Genomic DNA, 20,950 nt, shown 5'->3' on the forward strand with positions numbered 1-20,950 from the left:
AATCCTGGGTGTTCATTGGAAGGACTGATGTTGAAGCTGAAACTCCAACACTTTGGTCACCTCATACGAAGAGGTGACTCACTGGAAAAGACCCTAATGCTGGGTAGGATTGGGGGCAGGAGGAGAAGGGGACGACAGAGGATGAGATGGTTGGATGGCATCACCGACTCGATGGACATGGGTTTGGGTAGACTCCGGGAGTTGGTGATGGACAGAGGCCTGGCGTGCTGCAATTCATGGGGTCGCAAAGAGTCGGACAGGACTGAGCGACTGAACTGAACTGAACTGAACTGAATATAGGCAGGTGAAGAAATTCAAGAACATAAGCACAGGAAGTAAAAGGTGCTTCTCCTGCACCCTCACATGGCATCTCCTCCACCCCAGGCTTCTGAATTTTTATTGATTACCCACCCCTCCTTACTCTCCCCTCAACACACACATGGCTATTAGATCCAGTCCATGATATTCTGGGAAGAATAGGGAAAAAAATTCAGAGATAGATAGTATCATCTTACCATTTTGGCATATTTCTTTCTTATCCTTTGTATAAGCACTTTTCCTCTCACAGAGTTGAGATTTTTACTGTTTCATTTTGTATTGTGCTTATTATTAGCACCTTAAGCATTTTTCTATGACTGTGTAATACCTCATTCTACAATACTATGGGTGGCTGTGCCGTTATATAATCATTATTCTGATTAATGAAAACATTTCCCATGTTTGGCTGGGTATAAAGGGACATGATGAGGGACCTCCCTTGGTGGTCCAGTGATTAAGACTCTGCTTTCCAATGCAGGGGCATGGGTTCAATCTCTGCTTGGGGAACTAACATCCTGTGTGGCCAAAAAAATAAAATAAACTCACATGATGAACATCTGTGGGCCCAGGCTGGCTGGATTACAGCCTAATGAATAACTGGGTCAAACGGTGTTAGTTTCAGGAGTCTTATAACAAGTTGCCCAATGACAGCAGAAAGGATATTGTGCCACTGTTCTGGAGCAAAACAATTTCTTCTAAATCAAGTCCTACTGAGAGCCTGAATACAAATACAGAAAGCTGACGCCTGGGTCCTCAACCAACACAGAGCTCTCCCATTAGGCAGAGTACTTCAGTCTGGGGACCCCAAACCATCTCCTGAGAGTGGGGAGCCTGGTCTGAAAATCAACCTGAAAACTACACTATGGAAGCCCTCATGCAGACCCTCAGGTGGGACATCTTCTTGACAGCTTGATGTTGCCGAGCCCACGGCATTACTGTAACGGTTCAGCATCTGCCCAAAACAAGCCTTTCCTCCCACACACCCGTCACTCAGCCCAGTGTCAGCGAGCACCTGTCAGGGCTGAACCTGGAACATCACCCAGAAATAAACAGCGTTATCCTCATTTATCCTCAGAAAGGTTAGGGGACTTGTTCAAGGACACGGTGCTGTGGCTGAGATGCACGCCCAGCCCTACATACCACCAAACGCTGAGCTGGCAGAGAACAGGGAGAAGAGTCCCTGATGGAGGCCAGAGTGAGACAGCCAGGCTACTGGGGGTCGTGGTTCAGGTACCACCGGCTCACACTGATGAGGATACCCTCTGCCCACCAGGCACCAGATGAACCTGAGCTTCTAAAGAGAAGGCCTCGTGGCTAGACAGCAACCTGGGGTCACCAGTCTGCTCTTGCCATTGGCCCCATAGCTCCAAGATGAAGAGACAAGATCCAGCACAGGACTGAAGGCAGGGCTAGTGTTGAGGAGCAGGAGAGAGGTGTCAAGGACAAAGAGTTCACTTTTTGCTGTCTGTTCACAAAGTCTGGTGCTGAGGTTAGGGCTCTCATACCTCCCCGAACAAGCAGGTGTTGCTAGAAGGCTACAATCCTACCAATGGACCCATGCAGTGCAGAGAACACTGCCCTGGCTACAGATTGCATACAGTCTGTGCCAGAGACACATGCAGCCAGCTGCCTGTTCACCACAGCGCTCTGCAACGTGGCAAGGCCACCAACCACGTGCAACGGAGGACAGAGCGCTTATGTCACCACAGTAACAGCCAGCACCGCACAACTGGTGGCTGACCCCAAGAACAGCACGTTAGTGGCACAGAGCACGCTGATCAATCTGACTTCACCTAATCCGACAAGACCCTGAGCTAAGCCTCACCAACTTCCAGTGATGCTTGAGAAAACCTGGGACTGGCACGGTGAAGGAACTCGCTCAAGGGTGCAGTAGGGTAGGTCTGAGTCCAGACTCCATCCCTGGGCCCCTCCCAGGGCAAACCCCTGCCAGGACAGTGTCCTACCCTAAGCGGAGAGCCACGGGCCGGGAACCACACTGTCCTACACTGGGCGACAGTGTATGCTACCAGGGAGCTCCAGGGCACCTGTGCACCTAAGTGGCCAGGGCCTGCAGGTGGCCTTGAGAGCCCCAGTCCTGGGAAGCCTGTCCCCTGACCAGACCCTGGAAGGAGCCCCTACCTGGATACGGGATGGAGAGGAGAGTGAAGTCGGCATAGCGCTGGGCTTTGTCCACCTTCTCGGAGGAGGTGACACTATAAGACAGGACACAACGTGTTACAGCATCACAACCCCTGCACGCCATTCTCCACAAGCATCCACACAGCTCAGACAACCCTCCCGCTCCAGAAATCTCTCTCAGAGTTGGGATGAGGCCCTTCAGCCAGGCTTACTTTGAACAGTTAAGAATGGGACCTCTCTGCCACCTACCCGAAGTCACCAGGTGACAGCGCTGACTCTCCCTGACACCACAGCACCTGCGATGGGACCTAAAGTCACAGAACCACAATCTTTATAAGCCTCCCAGATGAAGGAAGCACAGCCCCCCTGACTGAGAGCACAGCGAGAAAAGAGCAAAACAACCGAGACGCTGTTCAGGAGGGGCACTGAGGGGGGCTCTCCTCTCCACTGCCTTCTCCAGCATCAGCTGAGGATGCTCCCCAGCAGCATCTGAGAGATGGAGGACTACTCTGACAGATGACAGAGGGACAGGGGGACCTACAGACAGTTGGGCTGTAACTTAGCCTCAGCGTGGCTTATTTTCTAAGACAAACATGGCATAATTAAAGGTATTATTAAAAAAATAAACAAGCTACACTTTGGGAAAGTTCCACAAATTCATCACTCCAACCCAGGCTCCATTTTTTTCTCATTTTTCTTTGTCCTATGAACACTTGGTCCATACAGGATATAAAAATTGAGTGAATACTGGTTTTCTGGATCCACCTTGTTTTTTTGGATCCACTTTAAAAGAGATGCTAATCCACCAGAGATGGCGGAGTGGCAGCAGAGTACACGAGACGCTGGCAGCTCCCTTGGTGCCTGCTGGACCACCCCGAGAAAGTGACTTAACCTCTCTGGCTTGTTTCTCCCCTGCACGAGGGGGACACGAGAACCTCCTCACGGGGAGGGCTGTGCGAGGATACGAGAAGAGGATGCTCAAGGCCTGGCATCCAGTGCGCCCTGGTGACTGCTCTGCACCATCCCCGAGCCCACGAGCCTGTGAACACATGGCCTCCACCCACTTGGAGGGGGGTGCCCTGCACTCACTTCATGCCAAACTTCACCTTCTTGTTCTCCACCATCAGGTCACAGATGTACTTGACTGACAGGTACCGGAGCAGCTTGATGTCATAGCCTCTGACCTTATCAAAGAGATGCGTGTCGGAACTTCTGAAACAGACAGCCAGAGGGAGAAGCTGCACTGAGTGTCCATTCCCGGAAGTCTAGGTGCTACAGGAGCACTTCTGTCTCCCTTCTCCAGGAGACAGAGGCTGGGAGGGCCAGGACAGGACAGCGGTCCCAGTGAAGGTGAGGGAAGGTGACTTTCCGAGAGATTATCCTGCTCTCTGGGACGCATTTCAAAGAGAAGCAATATGCAGCTGGGGCGGGAAAGGGCTTTCTGGCACTGCCTGACATTAAGCCAGAAGACTCAAGATAATCTCCGAGTTCTAAACAGCAGCAGGCTGGTGGCTGATGGAGTCTCTGAGCTTCCATTAGAGTTTATCTCTCTCTACCCACCTCCCTCTCCCCCATTTATGACCATTTTTAGCCATATGACTTGCTCAAAATGTAAGAGATTGGAATTCTCATTGGGAGATGGACTTTTTAGAGCCATTTTATCAACTGATTGTGAAATGCTAGCAAGTGAATTCCCTCTGCTTAGAAGGCCTCTGAAGCAAGGAGAAAGATAAAATTTTCCTAATCCCCAGGCTGCCTTCTGATCAGTCATACAGATAAAGACAAAAGTAGAATAAACAATCACTGTTAATGTTAATGTTATTTTTTTAATGCCCACTGCTTTGCTGAACCCAGCAGACGCCTCGCCAAGAACAGTGTGCAGTGTGGAAGACGGCCTGGCTGGGGCAGAGGTCATCTGATCTTGGGGGAAGAGCCAAACATTCCTGTGTACAAGCCAGAGCCACTGCTCGTGGAACCAGCAGGCAGAAAATGGGCACAGCGAGATGCCTTTTCAAGCTCCAAGCTGTGATTTTGGGCAGCTGATCTGACTAGGGTGCTGATGTGCATTCCAGAGATGCCTGACACCAGTTAAAGACTCTCCATGTGGCACAGACCATGCAAAGGAGCTTTTCCAAAATACCATTACTGTCATTTTCTAAAAAGTATTTAGAAAGGAGGTAGGAAGAGTGGGAGCCAGCCCCCTCCCTCCCTCTCAGGGGACCTAAAGCACTCCTCTGTATTGTACTCCCTTATGGCACCAATCACACCACTGTGGAACTTCTGGTGCCCGCATCTCTGATATGTTGACCACAGTCCTCAGGCCAGGTGTGTCGGGCATCACCTGGTAGGCTGGACATCAACATCCTGGAAACCATGGGGCTTGAAGACATAGATGTCTGTGCCATGTCTTGGGCCTGCAGTGCCAGGAACCCCAGGACTGGGGCTCTCTCTCTGGGGTCCTGGTGAGCAGCCAGGGTAAAGACAGACTGCTCAGGCAGTTCATAAAGTCAGCTGCGGGTGAGGCTATGGGGTGGACTTCAACAACTCTGTTTCAGGGATGTGGATGAAGGAAGCCAATACACTCACCTGGACCACTGATGATGTTACGGCCATCAGTAGAAAACGGCCACCACCGGTCACATACCTGCCCCCTCACCCATGCCCAGACCCATATCTGCCTGGCACTGACCGAAGAGCATAGTCCTCCTCTGTGAGATCCTCTGCATCTGCCCAGGCGTCGTCTGCACCCCCTGTGGGAGGAACCTGCGGTCAGCACTTGGGGCGTGGCAGGGGCTCCATGCAAAGGCTGCCTGACCAGTCTACCCCTGGTTCCACCCCAAGGACCATGTTCCTCCCTTTCCCAGGACCTGATGCCTCACGGGCCTGGCATTCTTCTCACCACAAGCATCTTCTCAGGTGATGAGAGGAGGGGCTCTAGACACCCCTGCCCCTGCCCCAGTTTGCTGCCCACCCCTACAACCACCACCACCGCTGTGGCCCTGGGTAGCGGTTCTCCACGACTGGGCTCTGGTTCTTAGTCACAGAGGCTGCAGATCAGCGCTCACCTGAGAAAATATAGTTGTAGCCAGTGCGTCCATACAGCTCCCCCCATCCCGCCAGTGTGGCTGACCTGCAGATGTGCTGGGAGAGAAACCACATTTTCAGGGTCAGATGGTTTTCTGGAGTTTTTTGGTTCTACTTTTCCCTGCTTTCTTGAGATATAATTGACCCATGACATTGTGTAAGTTTAAGGTGCACAACATGCTGATCTGTATCACTAACATACTGCAAAACCATTACCACCACAGAGTTAGCTAACACCTGCATGAGGTCACATAATTACCATTTCTTTTTTTGTGTGGTGAAAACATTTAAGACCATCTCTCTCTACAACTCAGGTACATAATACGGTGTTATTAACTATGTGCTGTACATCAGACCCACAGATCTTACTCATCTTACTACTGGAAGTTTATACCCTCTGACCAACAGTCAGGTGGTTTTCTGAAGTGCACGCAGTAGGGGGAAGCCCTGGAACTCTTCTGATCATTCCAGACCAGCAAAACGGGTGCAAGAGCACTGCCCACAGTCTTCTTAGTATCAGGGCCACTGCAACAGTAGTCTCTCTGAAGCAAGTCTAGATTTTAACCTACAGCCTCTGTCAAGGGGTTCTCGCTCCCAAACGAGAAGCACCCGAGTGTCACTAATGGTAATGGGTAGATTCAGTGGTTGTCACGTGTTAAGTGGTCTGTCTTGGGTTAAGACCTGGCGATTATCACACGTGTATGTCAGCATGGCAGTGAAACACAAACACAACCTTTCCACTGGGTTTTCATAAGCCCATGAGGGAAGTGTGGCTGGGGGCAGGCACTGCTGCTGCTTCACAGATGAGAAGAGCGACGGTCGCAGGGAGATGAAGCAGTGCCTGAGGCCCCACAGTGAGGAGTGAGCTGGGATCTGACCGAGCCCACCTCCCTTCAGAGCCTGTGTGCTATCACTGCAACTGCTTAGCGCAGGAAAGGGAAACCTTTGGAGCAGGAGGGTCAATTAAGGGAGAAATGTTTGGGGGCTTTTTTTTTTTTTAAGGAAATTTTACCTTCTCTCTCCTACGTACTAAAGGAATGTAGTAACTGTAACTGTGCTTAACTATGCTTTTAATCTTTGCTCATCACTGAAGCAGCTAGAATTCTAGAAACCAGGCAACAGGTGTGAACTTCACTATCTAATTTTTTCAAAAGAAATTTATTTGGCTGTGTTAGGTCTTAGTTGCTCTGCAGTGTGTGGGATTTCAACTTGCAGACCAGGGACTGAACCCACATCCGCTGCATTGCAAGGCAGATTCTTAACCACTGGACCACTAGGGAAGCGTCTGACTATCTGATTCTAAGGCTGAATCTTTATAAATTGTGTTTGATGAGATCCAAGAGGGGTGGGGGAATGGGAAGAGGTATCTGGGATCTGGTGACCCCAGGGTTTAGCTACAGACTGAGGGAGGCAGTGAGGGTGGCTGGGAGATTAAACTGGGGGAGGGAGGGGCATTTCTGAATGGGTCATGCAGACTGGCAGTGTAAGGAGGGCCCCTAGAAGACTGTAGAATATTGCCAGAGGGCGTCCCCTTCTCTACCTGTAAGACAGTGGGAAAGAAACAGTTTTGCCGCTACAGGAAAGGGGCGTGGTAGGAACTGGCAGGTCATCACTGGCAGCTTAGAACAGGGCCAAATGATAGAAGAGCAACCAGCTACAACCCAGGGGGCGCTTTTCCAGTGCTGGGGGCAGAACGCACTTGAGGTAGGGCTGTCCTGGAAGCCTATAAAGAAGGGCTTGGACAGAGTCCTGCTAGTCTGAGCAGGATGCACTCTACGGAGGAATGTTTCACTTTCTCTAGGTCCAAAAGGATTTTGCAAATCTGATGATAATGACAAACTCTCTGGATAAAAATGTACACACCAGAGTTTACCTGTATCTCCAAGTCCATCCACAGATCCCTCTCCAGCCTCAAATAACATCCTCTACTCGGAAGAGACCAGCCCAGTAATTACGAGTTGCAGCAACGGAGTGTCCATTTTCAGGGTGAGGACCCTCAAGATTCCAATGGTATTGGGGGAGGTCTGATTCATGAGCAAACAATTGCGGGGCGGGGGGGTGGCTGCTCGAGTTTAACCAGCACATGTTATCATGTCCCCCTCCCCCATCATCCAAGCTGCAGCACCGAATCTCACTCTTCTTTCCATTGTTTCTATTAAATCTTTTTCAGGCAGACACACATCCCCTCTTGAGCCGTTGAGCTCTGAGCTCTTTTCAAGGCTCAGATTCTTCTCCCTAGTTTCCCCAAATCCCCTCGATCTGTCCGTCTTTTTGGTCACAGAGGCAGCCGCACCCAGCCCAGGGGATTCATCAGGTGGAGGAGGATTGGCGAGCTGGCTGGCTTCCCAAGTGAAGCACCAACCTCCACAGGACGGTCCCGAGAGTTGGAGTCTGGGGGAAGCCATACCCCATGGGCGGGTCCATGCCTGACCTTGTTCCCGGGCTTCACAGCTCCAATGCACAGCCCACCCTTTCTGTACTTTAAGCTTAGCTCTTGAATGAAAAAGCAGGATACACTCTGAAAGCTATCCATTTACCTAATTAGTAGTAGCCTCTAATGTTGCATGAGGAAGATGGTTCTGTAGGATTTGTAAATGTAGTACCAACTTTTGCACTCAGAATAAAAGCAGCTGATCTCTGCTCCCCGTTTCTTAAGGGAGGAAACAGAGTGAAAGAGGAACTGTTCCAGTTTTAATTGCCGAAAAACCAGATACAAGTGTTGGGGGAGAAAATGGTACATGAGAACGGCTTACTCTTAAATGCTTGAACTGAGTTTTATAAAAAAATTAATAATATATCTTATTTAAGTCTCTATGTCCCAAGATATTACTATGTCAACATACAATCACTGTTTAAATTATTAATATTTTACATTTTTTGGATTAAGTCTTCAAAATGCAATATGTATTTTATAATTACAGCCCATCTCAAGTAGGATGCCTTATTTTCAGTGTTTAAAGGGTAATGTAGTCCTACCTCAAAAGAAAACTGTGCTTAATCAAAAAAAACTCAACATTGCTTCAGTTATAAAATGGAAATTAACTGAAATGAAACAAAATCAGACGTTTAGTTCCTAAGCTGCACTAGCCGCAACAGACTGAGTTTGGAAGGAAGCAGGAAGTCGGCACTCCTGAGCATACATTCCTTGGCCCAGCTTGGCTGGGTATGTTGACAGCAAACGCTGCCGTCACTGAACTCGTTAGGGCCTGCTGGGAGCCCCACCTGAGGACAAGATGCCCACCTCACAACAGAAGACCCTCTCCTGTTCTTCCCCATCTCCTCCTCAAGTTAATAGCTCTGCCTTCCCCACTCACTGAGCTCCAGGGTGACAGGACTGTCTCAGTCACCTGTCCCCCTAGAACCCAGCACAGAGCCCACTACTGTGTAACCCAAGAGCAGTGTCTTCCTAGAGAGCTTGCCCACACCAGCTGGGTGGGCAGCTGCTAGACACTGGGAGGACAGCAGTAATAAGACACGGCTTCTGTCCTCATAGGGATTACAGCAGAGAGGAGACAGCAGACTTTCAAACACAATAGGAATAAAATGTAAGTAAGTAGGTATTAGGCCGTGAACACGACTCCGTCAGGGGAAGCTACAGGGAACACAATGGGATCACATCAACAGACAAGAAGGTGCAAAGGGAGAAGAAAGCAGGATGAATGGTAAAGCCCTTAGCCTCAAAGCCTCCTCAAAATAATACCACCCCTGCCCCCAAAAAAGGAATTTGCTGGCAGTCCAGCAGTTAGGGCTCTCATCCTCTGTCGATCAAGGCCTAGGATTGATCCCTGGTTGGTGAACTAAGATCCCACAAGCTTTGGGGTACGGCAAAAAAAAAAAAGAATAATCCCTCCAACTCTTCACCCTCCCTCTGAAATGTGTTGCCTTGGGGCTCTTTCTCTCAGTCTCACTGCAATTTCCCAAGTGCATTCTGGAAACTCCCTTCTCAAGGTCTGCAGAGTGAGAAAGAACAGACCTGACAACACCACACAGATTACTCTGCTTCAGGACTTCTTAGAGCCTTTTTCTACATTGAGATACACTTACCAATGTACCTCCTGAATCTGGAGCTCGGGGGTCAGGGTCAATCTAGGGTGCAATGTCTCTCAGTCTTATTTGAGAGGGAATGCTTTGCATAAACATACCCTTAAACTACTGTTCTATGGAACACACTGTGGGAAGCACTGGTTTGAGTATTTCCTACATAATTTCTAGTGACAAACACTATGCTCCACATAGCAGTTATCTAAACTGGAGTTGTCAGAGCTTAGAGCAACACGAAATTTTCCAAAGGGGGAAGGGGGAATAAATAAGCTTTAAGATGATCAGTTTCTGGAACTTCACTCCCAGACATACTTTCCCCTAAAACAGACCTACCCTATGAAGTCTGTGGCTTCCCGACTCACCTGTCACATTTTCCCTTCGTCCATTTTACAAAAGAAAGGGACAGAAGGAGAGGAAATAGACTTACCCTATGAAAATCTGTGGCTGTTTCTCCTTTCCTACCTCCCCTTGTCACATGAAGGCACAAAAGGAGAGGAATCAGTCTAGCATTTCTCTTTGCCACTGCCCTGCCCCAGCCCTTGCCTTCACGCTGGGAGAATGGACTAAAGTCCCAGAGGTGCCAGGACCACAGCACATGCAGGTAGCTACCAGATAAACAGAATAGAGGGCAGACATTTCTGCTCTCCTCCCCTCCTCCAAGCTATTAGCCTGCTTCTTCTAGATTAATCTTTCTCAAAATGATATTTGTATCCTATATTTCCCTGTCCAGAAATCAGAGGCTTGTCTGGCAAATGCAAACACCTCAGCCAGCATCCAGCCTCCTGCATTCAGTCCCTTCCATCCTCAGCTCCACCACTTACCTCCACTCCCATCAGGTAGTCTCCCAACCTTTCTCACGCCTGCCTCACTCTATGTCCCCAGGCAGGCACCTGCCTGGAATACCCTCCCACTCTTCTTCCAAAGCTCGGAGCCTAGTCCCTCTCACTTAATGAGGCCATGCCTGTCAGTCCACACCACTGCCCATCTTTAGTGGGTTCCTCTGATACCACACTATGTGGCCCCAAGCTACACTGTAGTAACGTGAGAGCATTTTGCAATAAGTTTAAATCTCAGCTCTCAAGTTGTGTAAAGTAAACTTGGGGAAGTTATTTAACCACTTTGAGCCTTCATTTCATTTGCAAAATGGGAATATCTAATACATCAAAGAATTATAAAAATAGGTGAACTGAGACCCTATTTGGGTACCAAATTAACAACACTCAATAGAATATAAGCTTGATAAGGGTGCTAATTTTTGTCTATCATATATGCTGAGGTACCTTAAGGCCTGAATATGATACATATTCAATAAATACTTGGTAAATTACACTACTGAAAACAACTTATCTGATCTAATCTATTCATAAACTTGTGATGTAGGCATGATTATTTTTCCCATTTGACAGAGGACGAAATGGAGGTCTTGCACAGGCAGGAAGCAGTAGGCAGCAGGGCTCCAGGACTTGGGTGGAGTCCTCCGCTGTGACCATCCCTTTCCTACCTAAACTCACCCTTGAAAACAGTGGTACTGGAATTGGTCTGATTCTCTGGCCTGCTTCCCACCACACCAGGCACCCGGTAACCACCCAAACTTGCCTGGCAACAAGACAACTGTTAGTTTAGTTCAGTTCAGTTGCTCAGTCGTGTCCGACTCTTTGCGACCCCATGGACTGCAGCACGCCAGGCCTCCCTGTCCATCACCAACTCCCGGAGTTGACTCAAACTCATGTCCATTGAGTCAGATGCCATCCAATCATCTCATCCTCTGTCGTCCCCGTGTCCTCTCGCCTTCAATCTTTCCCAACATCAGGGTCTTTTCAAATGAGTCAGCTCTTCACATCAGGTGGCCAAATTATTGGGAGTTTCAGCTTCAACATCAGTCTTTTCAATGAATATTCAGGACTAATTTTCTTCAGGATGGACTGGTTGGATCTCCTTGCAGTCCAAGGGACTCTCAAGACTCTTCTCCAACACCATAGTTCAAAAGCATCAATTCTTTTGCGCTCAGCTTTCTTTCTAGTCCAACTCTCACATCCATACATGACTACTGGAAAAACTATAGCCTTGACTAGACGGACCTTTGTTGACAAAGTAATGTCTCTACTTTTTAATATGCTGTCTAGGTTGGTCATAACTTTCCTTCCAAGGAATAACCATCTTTTAATTTCATGGCTTCAAGCACCATCTGCAGTGATTTTGGAGCCCAAAAAAATAAAGTCTGCCACTGTTTCCCCATTTATTTGCCATGAAGTGAGGGGACCAGATGCCATGATCTTAGTTTTCTCAATGTTGAGTTTTAAGCCAGCTTTTTCACTCTCTTTCACTTTCATCAAGAGGTTTAGTTCTTCACTTTCTGCCATAAGGGTGGTGTCATCTGCATATCTGAGGTTATTGATATTTCTCCTGGCAATCTTGATTCCAGCTTGTGCTTCACCCAGCCCAGTGTTTCTCATGACGTACTCTGCATATAAGTTAAATAAGCAGGGTGACAATATACAGCCTTGACGTACTGCTTTTCCTATTTGGAACCAGTCTGTTGTTCCATGTCCAGCTCTAATTGTTGCTTCCTGACCTGCATACAGGTTTCTCAAGAGGCAGGTCAGGTGGTCTGGTATTTCCATTTCTTTAAGAATTTTCCCACAGTTTGTTGTGGTCCACACAGTCAAAGGCTTTGGCATAGTCAATAAAGCAGAAATAGATGTTTTTCTGGAACTCACTTGCTTTTTTGATGATCCAGCGGATGTTGGCAATTTGATCTCTGGTTCCTCTGCCTTTTCTAAAACCAGCTTGAACTTCTGGAAGTTCACGGTTCACATACTGTTGAAGCCTGGCTTGGAGAATTTTGAGCATTACTTTACTAGCGTGTGAGATAAGTGCAATTATGCGGTAGTTTGAGCACTCTTTGGCATTGCCTTTCTTTGGGATTGGAATGAAAATTGACCTTTTCTAATCCTGTGGCCACTGCTGAGACAACTGTACACTCTGCATTAAGCCAGGTACCTCCAAGGGAGGGAGAGCAAGGCTATGGGGAGGTCTTACCTTGCCCTTGAACAGGATCACCGGGCAGACAAACCGTCCTCTGCACCTGGCTGTCTTGCTGCGGTTGACAAGGTCCTGCAATTTGCTCACCTGCACGGTGCTCTGAAACCTAACACAAGGCAAGAGAGGTAGGTGAGGCTGCTTGTGGACGAGTACTATGTAACCCATGCTAGGGGGTGTGTGTGTAAATATTCATTTCAAATTGAATAAATGCTCAGATTCCTAAATTCTAGATCACAGACATCTTAAGCCTTTCAAGAAAAGAAAAGAAAATGCTAGATTATAGGTACTAAAACTGAAATCATTCTGATTTCAAAACCTTTAGGATTAAAACAAAAAAGTGAGCTACTCTGAAGACATGGTACTGAAAATACAGAAACACAGGGAACAAACTGAATGCTGATCATGTCTAGGGTATTCAGTTTTTCACTCCAAAAGTAAGACAAATATGTTGGAGACCCTCTGGCAATAACGGGGCCATCTCTGTGATCTTTCAGAGGGCAGGATATGATGAAGTTCACATTCCACGTGGTTATGAGCCTCTGATACATCATCAACATTTCAACCAACACTAACAGTCTAAAATGTCAACAGGGCAGGGAATGCTGGAGCAAAGGTGGTGAAAGAGAAGCTATTTGTGGCCTTGAGAAGCATGGAAGTTAACGTACCCAGCTTCGCTAAGTGAGCTTGTAGAACACACACACACAAAAAACACATTAAGAAATGAGTTTAAGCAAGTCACACCTATAGCACACCCTTAAAATAAGGGTCTACTCTCACAGATTCACCCACTGATTCTTAACAAAAGGCTCCACATCAGCCAGTAAGAACTTCTGGTTCCAAGAGAAACAGGAGGCAGGAAGTTCAACAGTGGGAAGCTCTCCCAGCTATGCAGAGTAATGGAGGAAAAGGAAGAAAGATAGTCAAGCTCCCTCCTTACAAGGGTTGAGGTTCCAGCCGAGGCCGAGAGGGGGTCATCCCTCCTACATCCCAGTCCTGCTAGTGTCATTGCATGACATGGGCACACAAATAACTGTTTCAGGATGAGTACGTTCAGTGACTCCTACATACCACTGGTACCTTTTTAAGCATATATGGATTCTGTTGGCATTAATAAAAATATAGTCTTCTGAAAAGACTGCTGATTTCTTAGTAGCTTTCATAGATATATTCTCAAGCCAGTTACTACTAAAATAACTACTATCAAGTGAGGATTTGAAACTGAAGTTAAAACAGGGTCTTCAAATAAAAACCTAATATATGGAGTCTAGAAAAATAGTTCTGATGAACCTATTTACAGAGAAGTAATGGAGACACAGACATAGAGAACGATCTGCTGGAAACAGCGGGAAGGAGAGAGTGTAGGACAAACTGAGAAAGCAGCACTGACATATATATACTATCATGTGTAAAATGGGTAACAAGTGGGAAGCTGCTGTATAACAGCGAGCCCAGCCTGGGACTCTCTGATGACCTAGAGGGGTGGAATGTAGAGGTGAAGAAAGGCTCAAGAGAGAGGGGATATATATATATATATATGTTTGTACATGCACATGTGTGAAGTTACTTCAATCAGGCCCAACTCTTTGTGACCCCACAGACTGTAGCCCACCAGGCTCCTGTCAATGGGATTCTCTAGGCAAGAATACTGGAGCAGATTGCCATTTCCTCCTCCAGGGCATCTTTCCCACCCAGGGACTGAATCAGCATCTCTTATGTCTCCTGCATTGGCAGGTAGGTTTTTTACCACTAGTGCCACCATTTATAAGGATGACTGATTTGCATTGATGTAAAGCAAAGACCACCAGAACACTATAAAGCAATTATTCTCCAATCCAAAAAAAAAAAAAAAAAGAAAAACCAATCAGATTTGAATAATAAGATAACTGGAAAAAAAAAAAAAATACAGTAGAGGAAATCAATACCAAATCAGTTGATACAGAAGAACAGATGAGCAACCTGAAAGACAGGAAAATAAAAATCACCCAATGAGAACAGCAAGAAAATTTTTTTAATGAGATGAGCTTAAGAGACCCCTAAGACAACATGAAATGTACTAACATTTGCATTATAAGGGTCTCAGAAAGAGAAGAGAGAGAGGGAGAGAAAAATTATTTGAAGAAATAATCACTGAAAAATCCTCTTATCTGGGGATACAGGTTAGAGAACGCAGGTACAGGAGCATAAAAAATAATAATAATAAAAAAAACTTGGACTAACAGTTTGGTTATTTTAGAAATAAAACAAGAGGATAAAGGAAGAGGACTTAAGCTTTCCATGGTGTATGTTTCTGTAAGGTATGATTTAAGACTTTTTTCCCATTTTTATTAAGCATTTTGTTTTAAATCACAAATTTATTACATCTTTACTATAATTCAAATAGAGAAGTGACTACATAAGACTTTTTTTCCCTTTTCTTTCTTTTTTTGGGGCCACACTGTGCAGCATGCAGGATCTTAGCTCCCTGACCAGGGATCGAAACTGTGTCCCCCGCAGTGGAAGCTCAATTTTAACCACTGGGCCACAAGGGAAGTCCCCATGTTATTTTTACGACCAAGATTTTTTTCTTTTCTGAAGGAAGGAAGAAGGCTGGAGTGCTTCTTCAAGGCACGTACAGAGTGCTGTGCTTAGTTGCTCAGTCATCTCCGACTCTGTGACCACATGGACTGTAGCCCGCCAGGCTCCCCTGTCCACGGGGATTCTCCACGCAAGAATACTGGAGTGGGTTGCCATGCCTTCCTCCAGGGGATCTTCCCAACCCAGGGATGGAACCCAGGTCACCCGCATTGCAGGTGGATTCTTTACCATCTGAGCCATGAGGGAAGCCCAAGAATACTGGAGTGGGTAGCCTATCCCTTTTCCAGGGGATCTTCCCGACCCAGGAATTGAATTGGGGTCTCCTGCATTGCAGGCAGACTCTTTACCAGATGAGTTGCCAGGGAAGCTGGCACAGGCCAATCAGTCAGGCCCTAGAAAAAACATGGCTCACAGAAAATCAAGTTCTACCACCTTTCCCTCACTCTGTGAAACAAAAAGGCATCTGAGTACAAAATAATTGCCTAATTAAACTCAGATGCCAAGAGAATGTAAAACAAAATACACATAATACTGCTTACATTAGTCTTCCTCCCACCTTTTGGTGGCCCCAGGCCATTTGCACAGATGAGATCAGCACTATGCTGAATATTAAAAAAAAAAAAAATTATTTTTATTTATCTGGCTGCATCAGGTCTTAACTGAGGTATGTGGGATCTTTAGTTACGGCATGCAAAACCTCATTCCCTGACCAGGGATTGAACCCAGGCCCCCTGTACTGGGAGCCTGGAAGTCCCAGCACCATCTGCTTTAACTGACTCTGAGCTCACACCAGCAGCTCTAAATGCCTTGACACTGCATTTGAGTCTCCCAGGCTGAATATTTCCATTTAACAAATGCTCCACAAAACCGAAGGAGAGAACACGCCAGCATTTCCATCCTCAGGGCTCTGGGCAGTTTTACGCGGAGGAAGGCACACTGTTTTCATTAGGCTAGCTGGTGCTTTATTGTCCTGGGTCCCCTACTCAAAGAACCAATTCAGTTTCTGTTCTCAGTGGTTCCTGTTTTTATTTTTATTATTTCTTGGTCTTAGGATCTTTCTCTTACCATGCTAAGCACTGGGCTGTGTCTGACACATGATACTTATATCTGAAGGAATGAAAGTGAGCTATGTTTGTCTTATGGGACTGAGCCCTTAACCTGTAAGATCTGAAGCTATCTCTGGGTAGATGGTGTCAGAGTTGAGCTGAACTGTAGAATACATAGCTGGTGTCTGAAAATCAGTGGTATGAGGGAACCCTGCTACCCTACGCTCACGCACCAGTGGGAATTATCAAGTGCAGAATTTTAACTCTGTCTCCCAATGCCTCACCTATACTTGCCCTAATTCTGGCCTTTGTTACAATGGCATTGCTCATTTATTGGTCTGTGTTACCCACCAGACCTAAAGGTAAGGATTTCATCTCTCTGGCAGGGTCTCCAACTAGATCCCTGAGATGTGTCCCATGGCAGCAGTTTGTCTTACTGACAAACACGTGTCTTGGCCATTCAGAGAGCCCTATCCAGGCTTCTATTCCCAGATGATGGGCTAAACTGGAGAGGTGGGTTAATAGAACCAAACCATTTCCTGAATCCAGTTCTACCTTGTGCAACTCAGTCTAACTAGTGTCATATTAACACCAAATCCAGGCATGTAAAGAAGCAAAAAGTTCTATTTCTTCTCACCTACACATGCACATATTCCCTTCTCTTCAACAGACGTGGCCCACTTAGTATCACTTTGAGGCCTTGCAAGAAGTGAAAAGTAAAAACAGACTATAATTACTCTAGGGTTAGCGATATATTGTGGTAGTCCTGGCCTGGAAGGTGAGACTCTGCTAGGCAAAGTGGGAGCTTCCTGGCAGTGACAGAAAGAAGAGGCAGGCATACAAGTGCTATGATCTACATACAATCAATTTCCCCAATACGTTCCTTTTTGTCAGGGAACTCCACCTTGACCTGGTTACAGGGCACACTTACATGTCTCCCATCTTACACATGAGCAAACTTCTCTATGTGAAAGCCCTCTCTGGCTCCCTGTGGTTCCAGGCTATAGCAAAGGACTCATCTAGGAAGCTCTCTGTGATGTAGAAATTCTGATTTAGGGTCCCTGGAATCTGTGATTTCAATGAGTGCTCAGAGGGTACTAGCCCAATAACCACTAATACCCACAAGTCTGCACTCCTTGGACCAATGATCAGGACCCTATACAAGCTAGTCCCTAACTAGGGACATTTAAGGGACATTCCTACTTGTCTGTCCAATTCCAGCTGAAAGGCATCTCCACCACAGGGTATCCCCAAACACTCACATACCAGGCAGGATCTACCCTTCTCCCAAACTTTTCTACAGCAGCACTTCACCAACCTCTATGTATGTATGGGCCATCTTGTTATGCTGCGATTTTGATTCAGTGGCTCTGGAGCCCAGAACTCAGAATCTCTAGCCAGTGAGCTGTGAGCAGTGCTGTGAGCAATGACGGCCTGCTGCACCCCGCAGAATGACTCTACTGTAGCCCTTCTCATAACAGTGCTTCCCTGGGGCCAGGGTTTCAGACATTGTTGGCAACACCTCCTGGAATTCCCCTAAAATCAACAGCAAGCAGGAAGCCTAGCAGAACAAACTTTGAGATCAACATAAAGCCCTTCCTAGAGCCTCTTATAAGTACTTATTATTACTTATAAGCCTTATAAGTAATAAGCCTGATTACTTATCAGTGTCCAACAACTGCTACCGTTTACTTACTGCCTACAGGCTGCATCCTGTGCTGGGTGCTGTGTGTCACTAGTACCCGGTGAACTGTTACCTCACAGAAAAGCACCCGGGCTTTGGCAGGTCCTCAGTAAATAGTGGCACTTATTTCTAACTCTTGGAGCACACACGACACTTCGAATAGTCCCATTTATCAGCAAGGATTGCACTAGTCACTTTCCTAAATAGAGGTAGAGACTGATGAGGAAACTAAGAGCCAAAGCAGTTCAACAACTTGCCCAAGTTAGTGATGCAGCCAGCAAGTACACTGACCTCAGGCTTTTAAGCTCTATACATGTACGTGCCCTTAAGCATGTCCACAAAGCATACCTCCCACTCATTCTCTTAAAAAAAGGAAACCCTGAGGTTCAGGGAAGTGAGGCGTGAAGTCAGCTGTCTTAGGACAATGAGCGATAGGGTGGGAGTAAAACAGGAGTCCAGAACTCTGACTTCCAGCTCCTTCTTCTATGCTGTGCTATCAGGATGCCAACAAGGCTTAACATCTGGGAAAAGCAAGTCTGCCTTGCCCAACGACAGACTTCCCTGACCCTGGGGATGAGATGTCAAGGCCTTCCCAGAAGGGCACGCCTTGGTGACAGGATGCTCACGTGTCTTTCTCCTTCTCAGAACTCTCATACTCCAGGAACACGATGTGCTGTGGGTAGTGGCCGCAGATATCCCCATTCAAATTCTGGATCACGCTGTAACAGTAGTCTCGGCCAAACAGCTCCAGACACCTCTTCTCAATACGCTCAACCTGCACAGAGGAGGAGATATGAACATAAAGATTCTGGGAGTGAGAATTAGGCGGGTCCTGGGAATAACCGTGTGCCTCTATAATTATAATTCAATACAAGGAAGAGACCTGTTGCTAGGTCATAGGCCCTAAACGTGCAGTTTATGAACCCATGTAATAAACTTTGGTGGGGGCAGGGAGGGACTCTGAAGCCCTCAATGTTGTGGTGAAACTGTTTCTTAGGCATCCAAAGAGAGGACTACACCTTTCATGAGATTCTCAAAGGAGTCCACAACCCCTAAGTATTAAGAACCTTTGCTCTAGGTTATTTTAACCAGCATCAATACAGTATCTTCCTTTGGCTCCAGATGCTTCTCAATTCTCCAGTCATAGAACGGTACCTAGAAGCTCTAATTAGTGTTAATGAGTAGAAGCTGCAGACAAAGGTGTCTCCTTACAATTTGCTTATGAAATAAAAGGAACGGCTCCCTTAAAACTGCTCTTATTTTGCTCAACTCGGGAAAGGCCCCCTAGAAAAAGGACATAAACCTGTAACATCTCAGTAAGCCTGCAAAAGATCAGAAAGTTTAAGGCCAGCTGGAGTGAAAGTCAGACATAACTTTTTACAACACTGATCTTCATGGGTGTGTAAAATGAAAAGAGGCCCAGGAAAACCACTGACCCTGTGCCCACCCAAAAGACCAATGGGGTGGGAAAAACTCACAGGAATGAGCAATCCTCAAGTTTCAAGGGACATGAACATCATTAAGAAGCCTATTAAAAATTACAAATTCCAGGTTCCCAACCTCAGACATTCTAACTCAGTAGGACTGGGTGGGACCAAGGAACTTTTATTTTTAATGAACACCCCAGGTGATGCTGATGGTCTGGAGCCAAACCAGTTTCATGGCCCCGCATAGAAGAGAATTCCATTGGAAAACCTGATGCTAAACCTGTCAAAACCATGTGAGGAATGAAAGATGGTAGGGTCAGCAAGATTCCCATCAGACTGCCAGGCAGTGCCTAAGATGGAAATGGCGTGACCAGACTGGAAGCTTTCCAGGTGAGGCAATAAGGAGACTGAAGGGAATCCCAAGGCTAGACAGACAGAGGAACTAAGACTTGCTTTTGATAAAGGAATAGAAAGTGTGGGCTGTCTTCCTACTCTATGGGAGAAGGAAAGGGATGGATCTAATTCTAAGTCATGCTGAGACTGTTTAAGGAGGCAACACAACTCGGTTTACCTCTGCTCGATTCTGCACCACTCCTCCAGCCCCTTCACTCTAATCTCTGTCTGACTTGCAGAAATCCTCTAGCCTTTAAAAAGTCTAGACTTGAGGGCTTTTGTCCCCATATCTGATGCAAGAGAATTATGCCCACCCTTCAGCTCCCCCTCTCTAACCTCTGAACATGGCCTCTCAGGGCTGATCCCTGATCTCCAACCTTTCTGTCTCAAACCAAAATGTCGTCCCTTCCTTGGCTCACTCTGACCCCAGTTCCTCCTTTCGGTTTTTAAACCCGGACTCTTACTCTCCAAGCCCAGACCCTGGGAACTTCCCTCTCTTTCCGTCCTCTGACCCCTGACCTCAGCCTTTCCTCAGTTACTTCCCAAGGCAGGGACCTTCTCTTGCTGCTCACGGCTGCTCCGTCCTCACCTTAGAGCCGCCCGTGCCACTGCAGTCTTTGGCCCGGTACTGAGTCCGGGAGAACTCCTCCAGCAGCTCCCCGAGTCCTGGCTCCTGTGGCTGCGGGCTGCCCGAAGAAGCCGAGGACCCCGCCGAGGCAGCAGCGGCGGCCCGAGCGCCAGCCATGGCCCAGCCTCCCGTCCCCTTCAGCGCCCCGCGGCCCCCTCAGCGCGGCTCAGCCCGACACATGGCACCTGCAAGTACCAAGTACAAGTACAGAATCTCCACAGCCGCCTCAGCCGCCGCCTTCGCCTTCCACTTCCGGTCCCGCCCCACCCAGACGGATGTTTACTCCGGCACTGACCAATCGAAGCCCAAGACTCCCGTCCTGCCCCAAGATTACCTGCCCACCCCCGCCGTGGAGCGGTCCAAATGGCCTCCGGGGAGGAGATCGCGGCCACTTGCAGAAACCTTCTGCTCCGCCCCACGGGGTTTCCCTCAGCAGACAGGCTAAACCATTTGGACTGCGGGGTGGGGGGAGGGGACAGCGCGGGAACTAGGAGGAAGGGACCACGGAAAGACCGCGGAAGAGTGGAACGAACCATTACAGAGAGAGGAGGCTGCTGCAATAGTCAACCCAATT

General features: G+C 47.4%; 1 protein-coding gene across 21 annotated transcripts in view; it reads right to left on the minus strand.

Moving 5' to 3' along the window:
- Positions 1-20,630, minus strand: part of MTMR14 (myotubularin related protein 14) — a 43,895-nt gene extending 23,265 nt beyond the window's left edge. For 9 of the 21 annotated variants that reach the window (XM_081528091.1, XM_081528098.1, XM_081528102.1 and 6 more), the window contains exons 1-7: positions 20,338-20,630; positions 18,555-18,703; positions 12,622-12,730; positions 5,523-5,598; positions 5,147-5,207; positions 3,547-3,669; positions 2,458-2,531 (exon numbers count right to left, since the gene is read on the minus strand). In XM_081528091.1, the coding sequence (XP_081384217.1) occupies positions 2,458-2,531; positions 3,547-3,669; positions 5,147-5,207; positions 5,523-5,598; positions 12,622-12,730; positions 18,555-18,703; positions 20,338-20,493 (748 nt within the window). In that variant the 5' untranslated portion in view covers positions 20,494-20,630. Of the gene's footprint in view, positions 1-2,457; positions 2,532-3,546; positions 3,670-5,142; positions 5,208-5,522; positions 5,599-12,621; positions 12,731-18,554; positions 18,704-20,337 lie in introns of all 21 variants that reach the window. The other 12 variants (XM_081528099.1, XM_081528096.1, XM_081528094.1 and 9 more) reach the window with 4 other exon arrangements.
- Positions 20,631-20,950: the final 320 nt, after the last annotated feature.

The sequence above is a fragment of the Giraffa tippelskirchi genome, chromosome 9 (assembly GCF_054371585.1).
Source record: "Giraffa tippelskirchi isolate mGirTip1 chromosome 9, T2T-mGirTip1v1.2.pri, whole genome shotgun sequence".
In the NCBI taxonomy this organism is placed as follows: domain Eukaryota; kingdom Metazoa; phylum Chordata; class Mammalia; order Artiodactyla; family Giraffidae; genus Giraffa; species Giraffa tippelskirchi.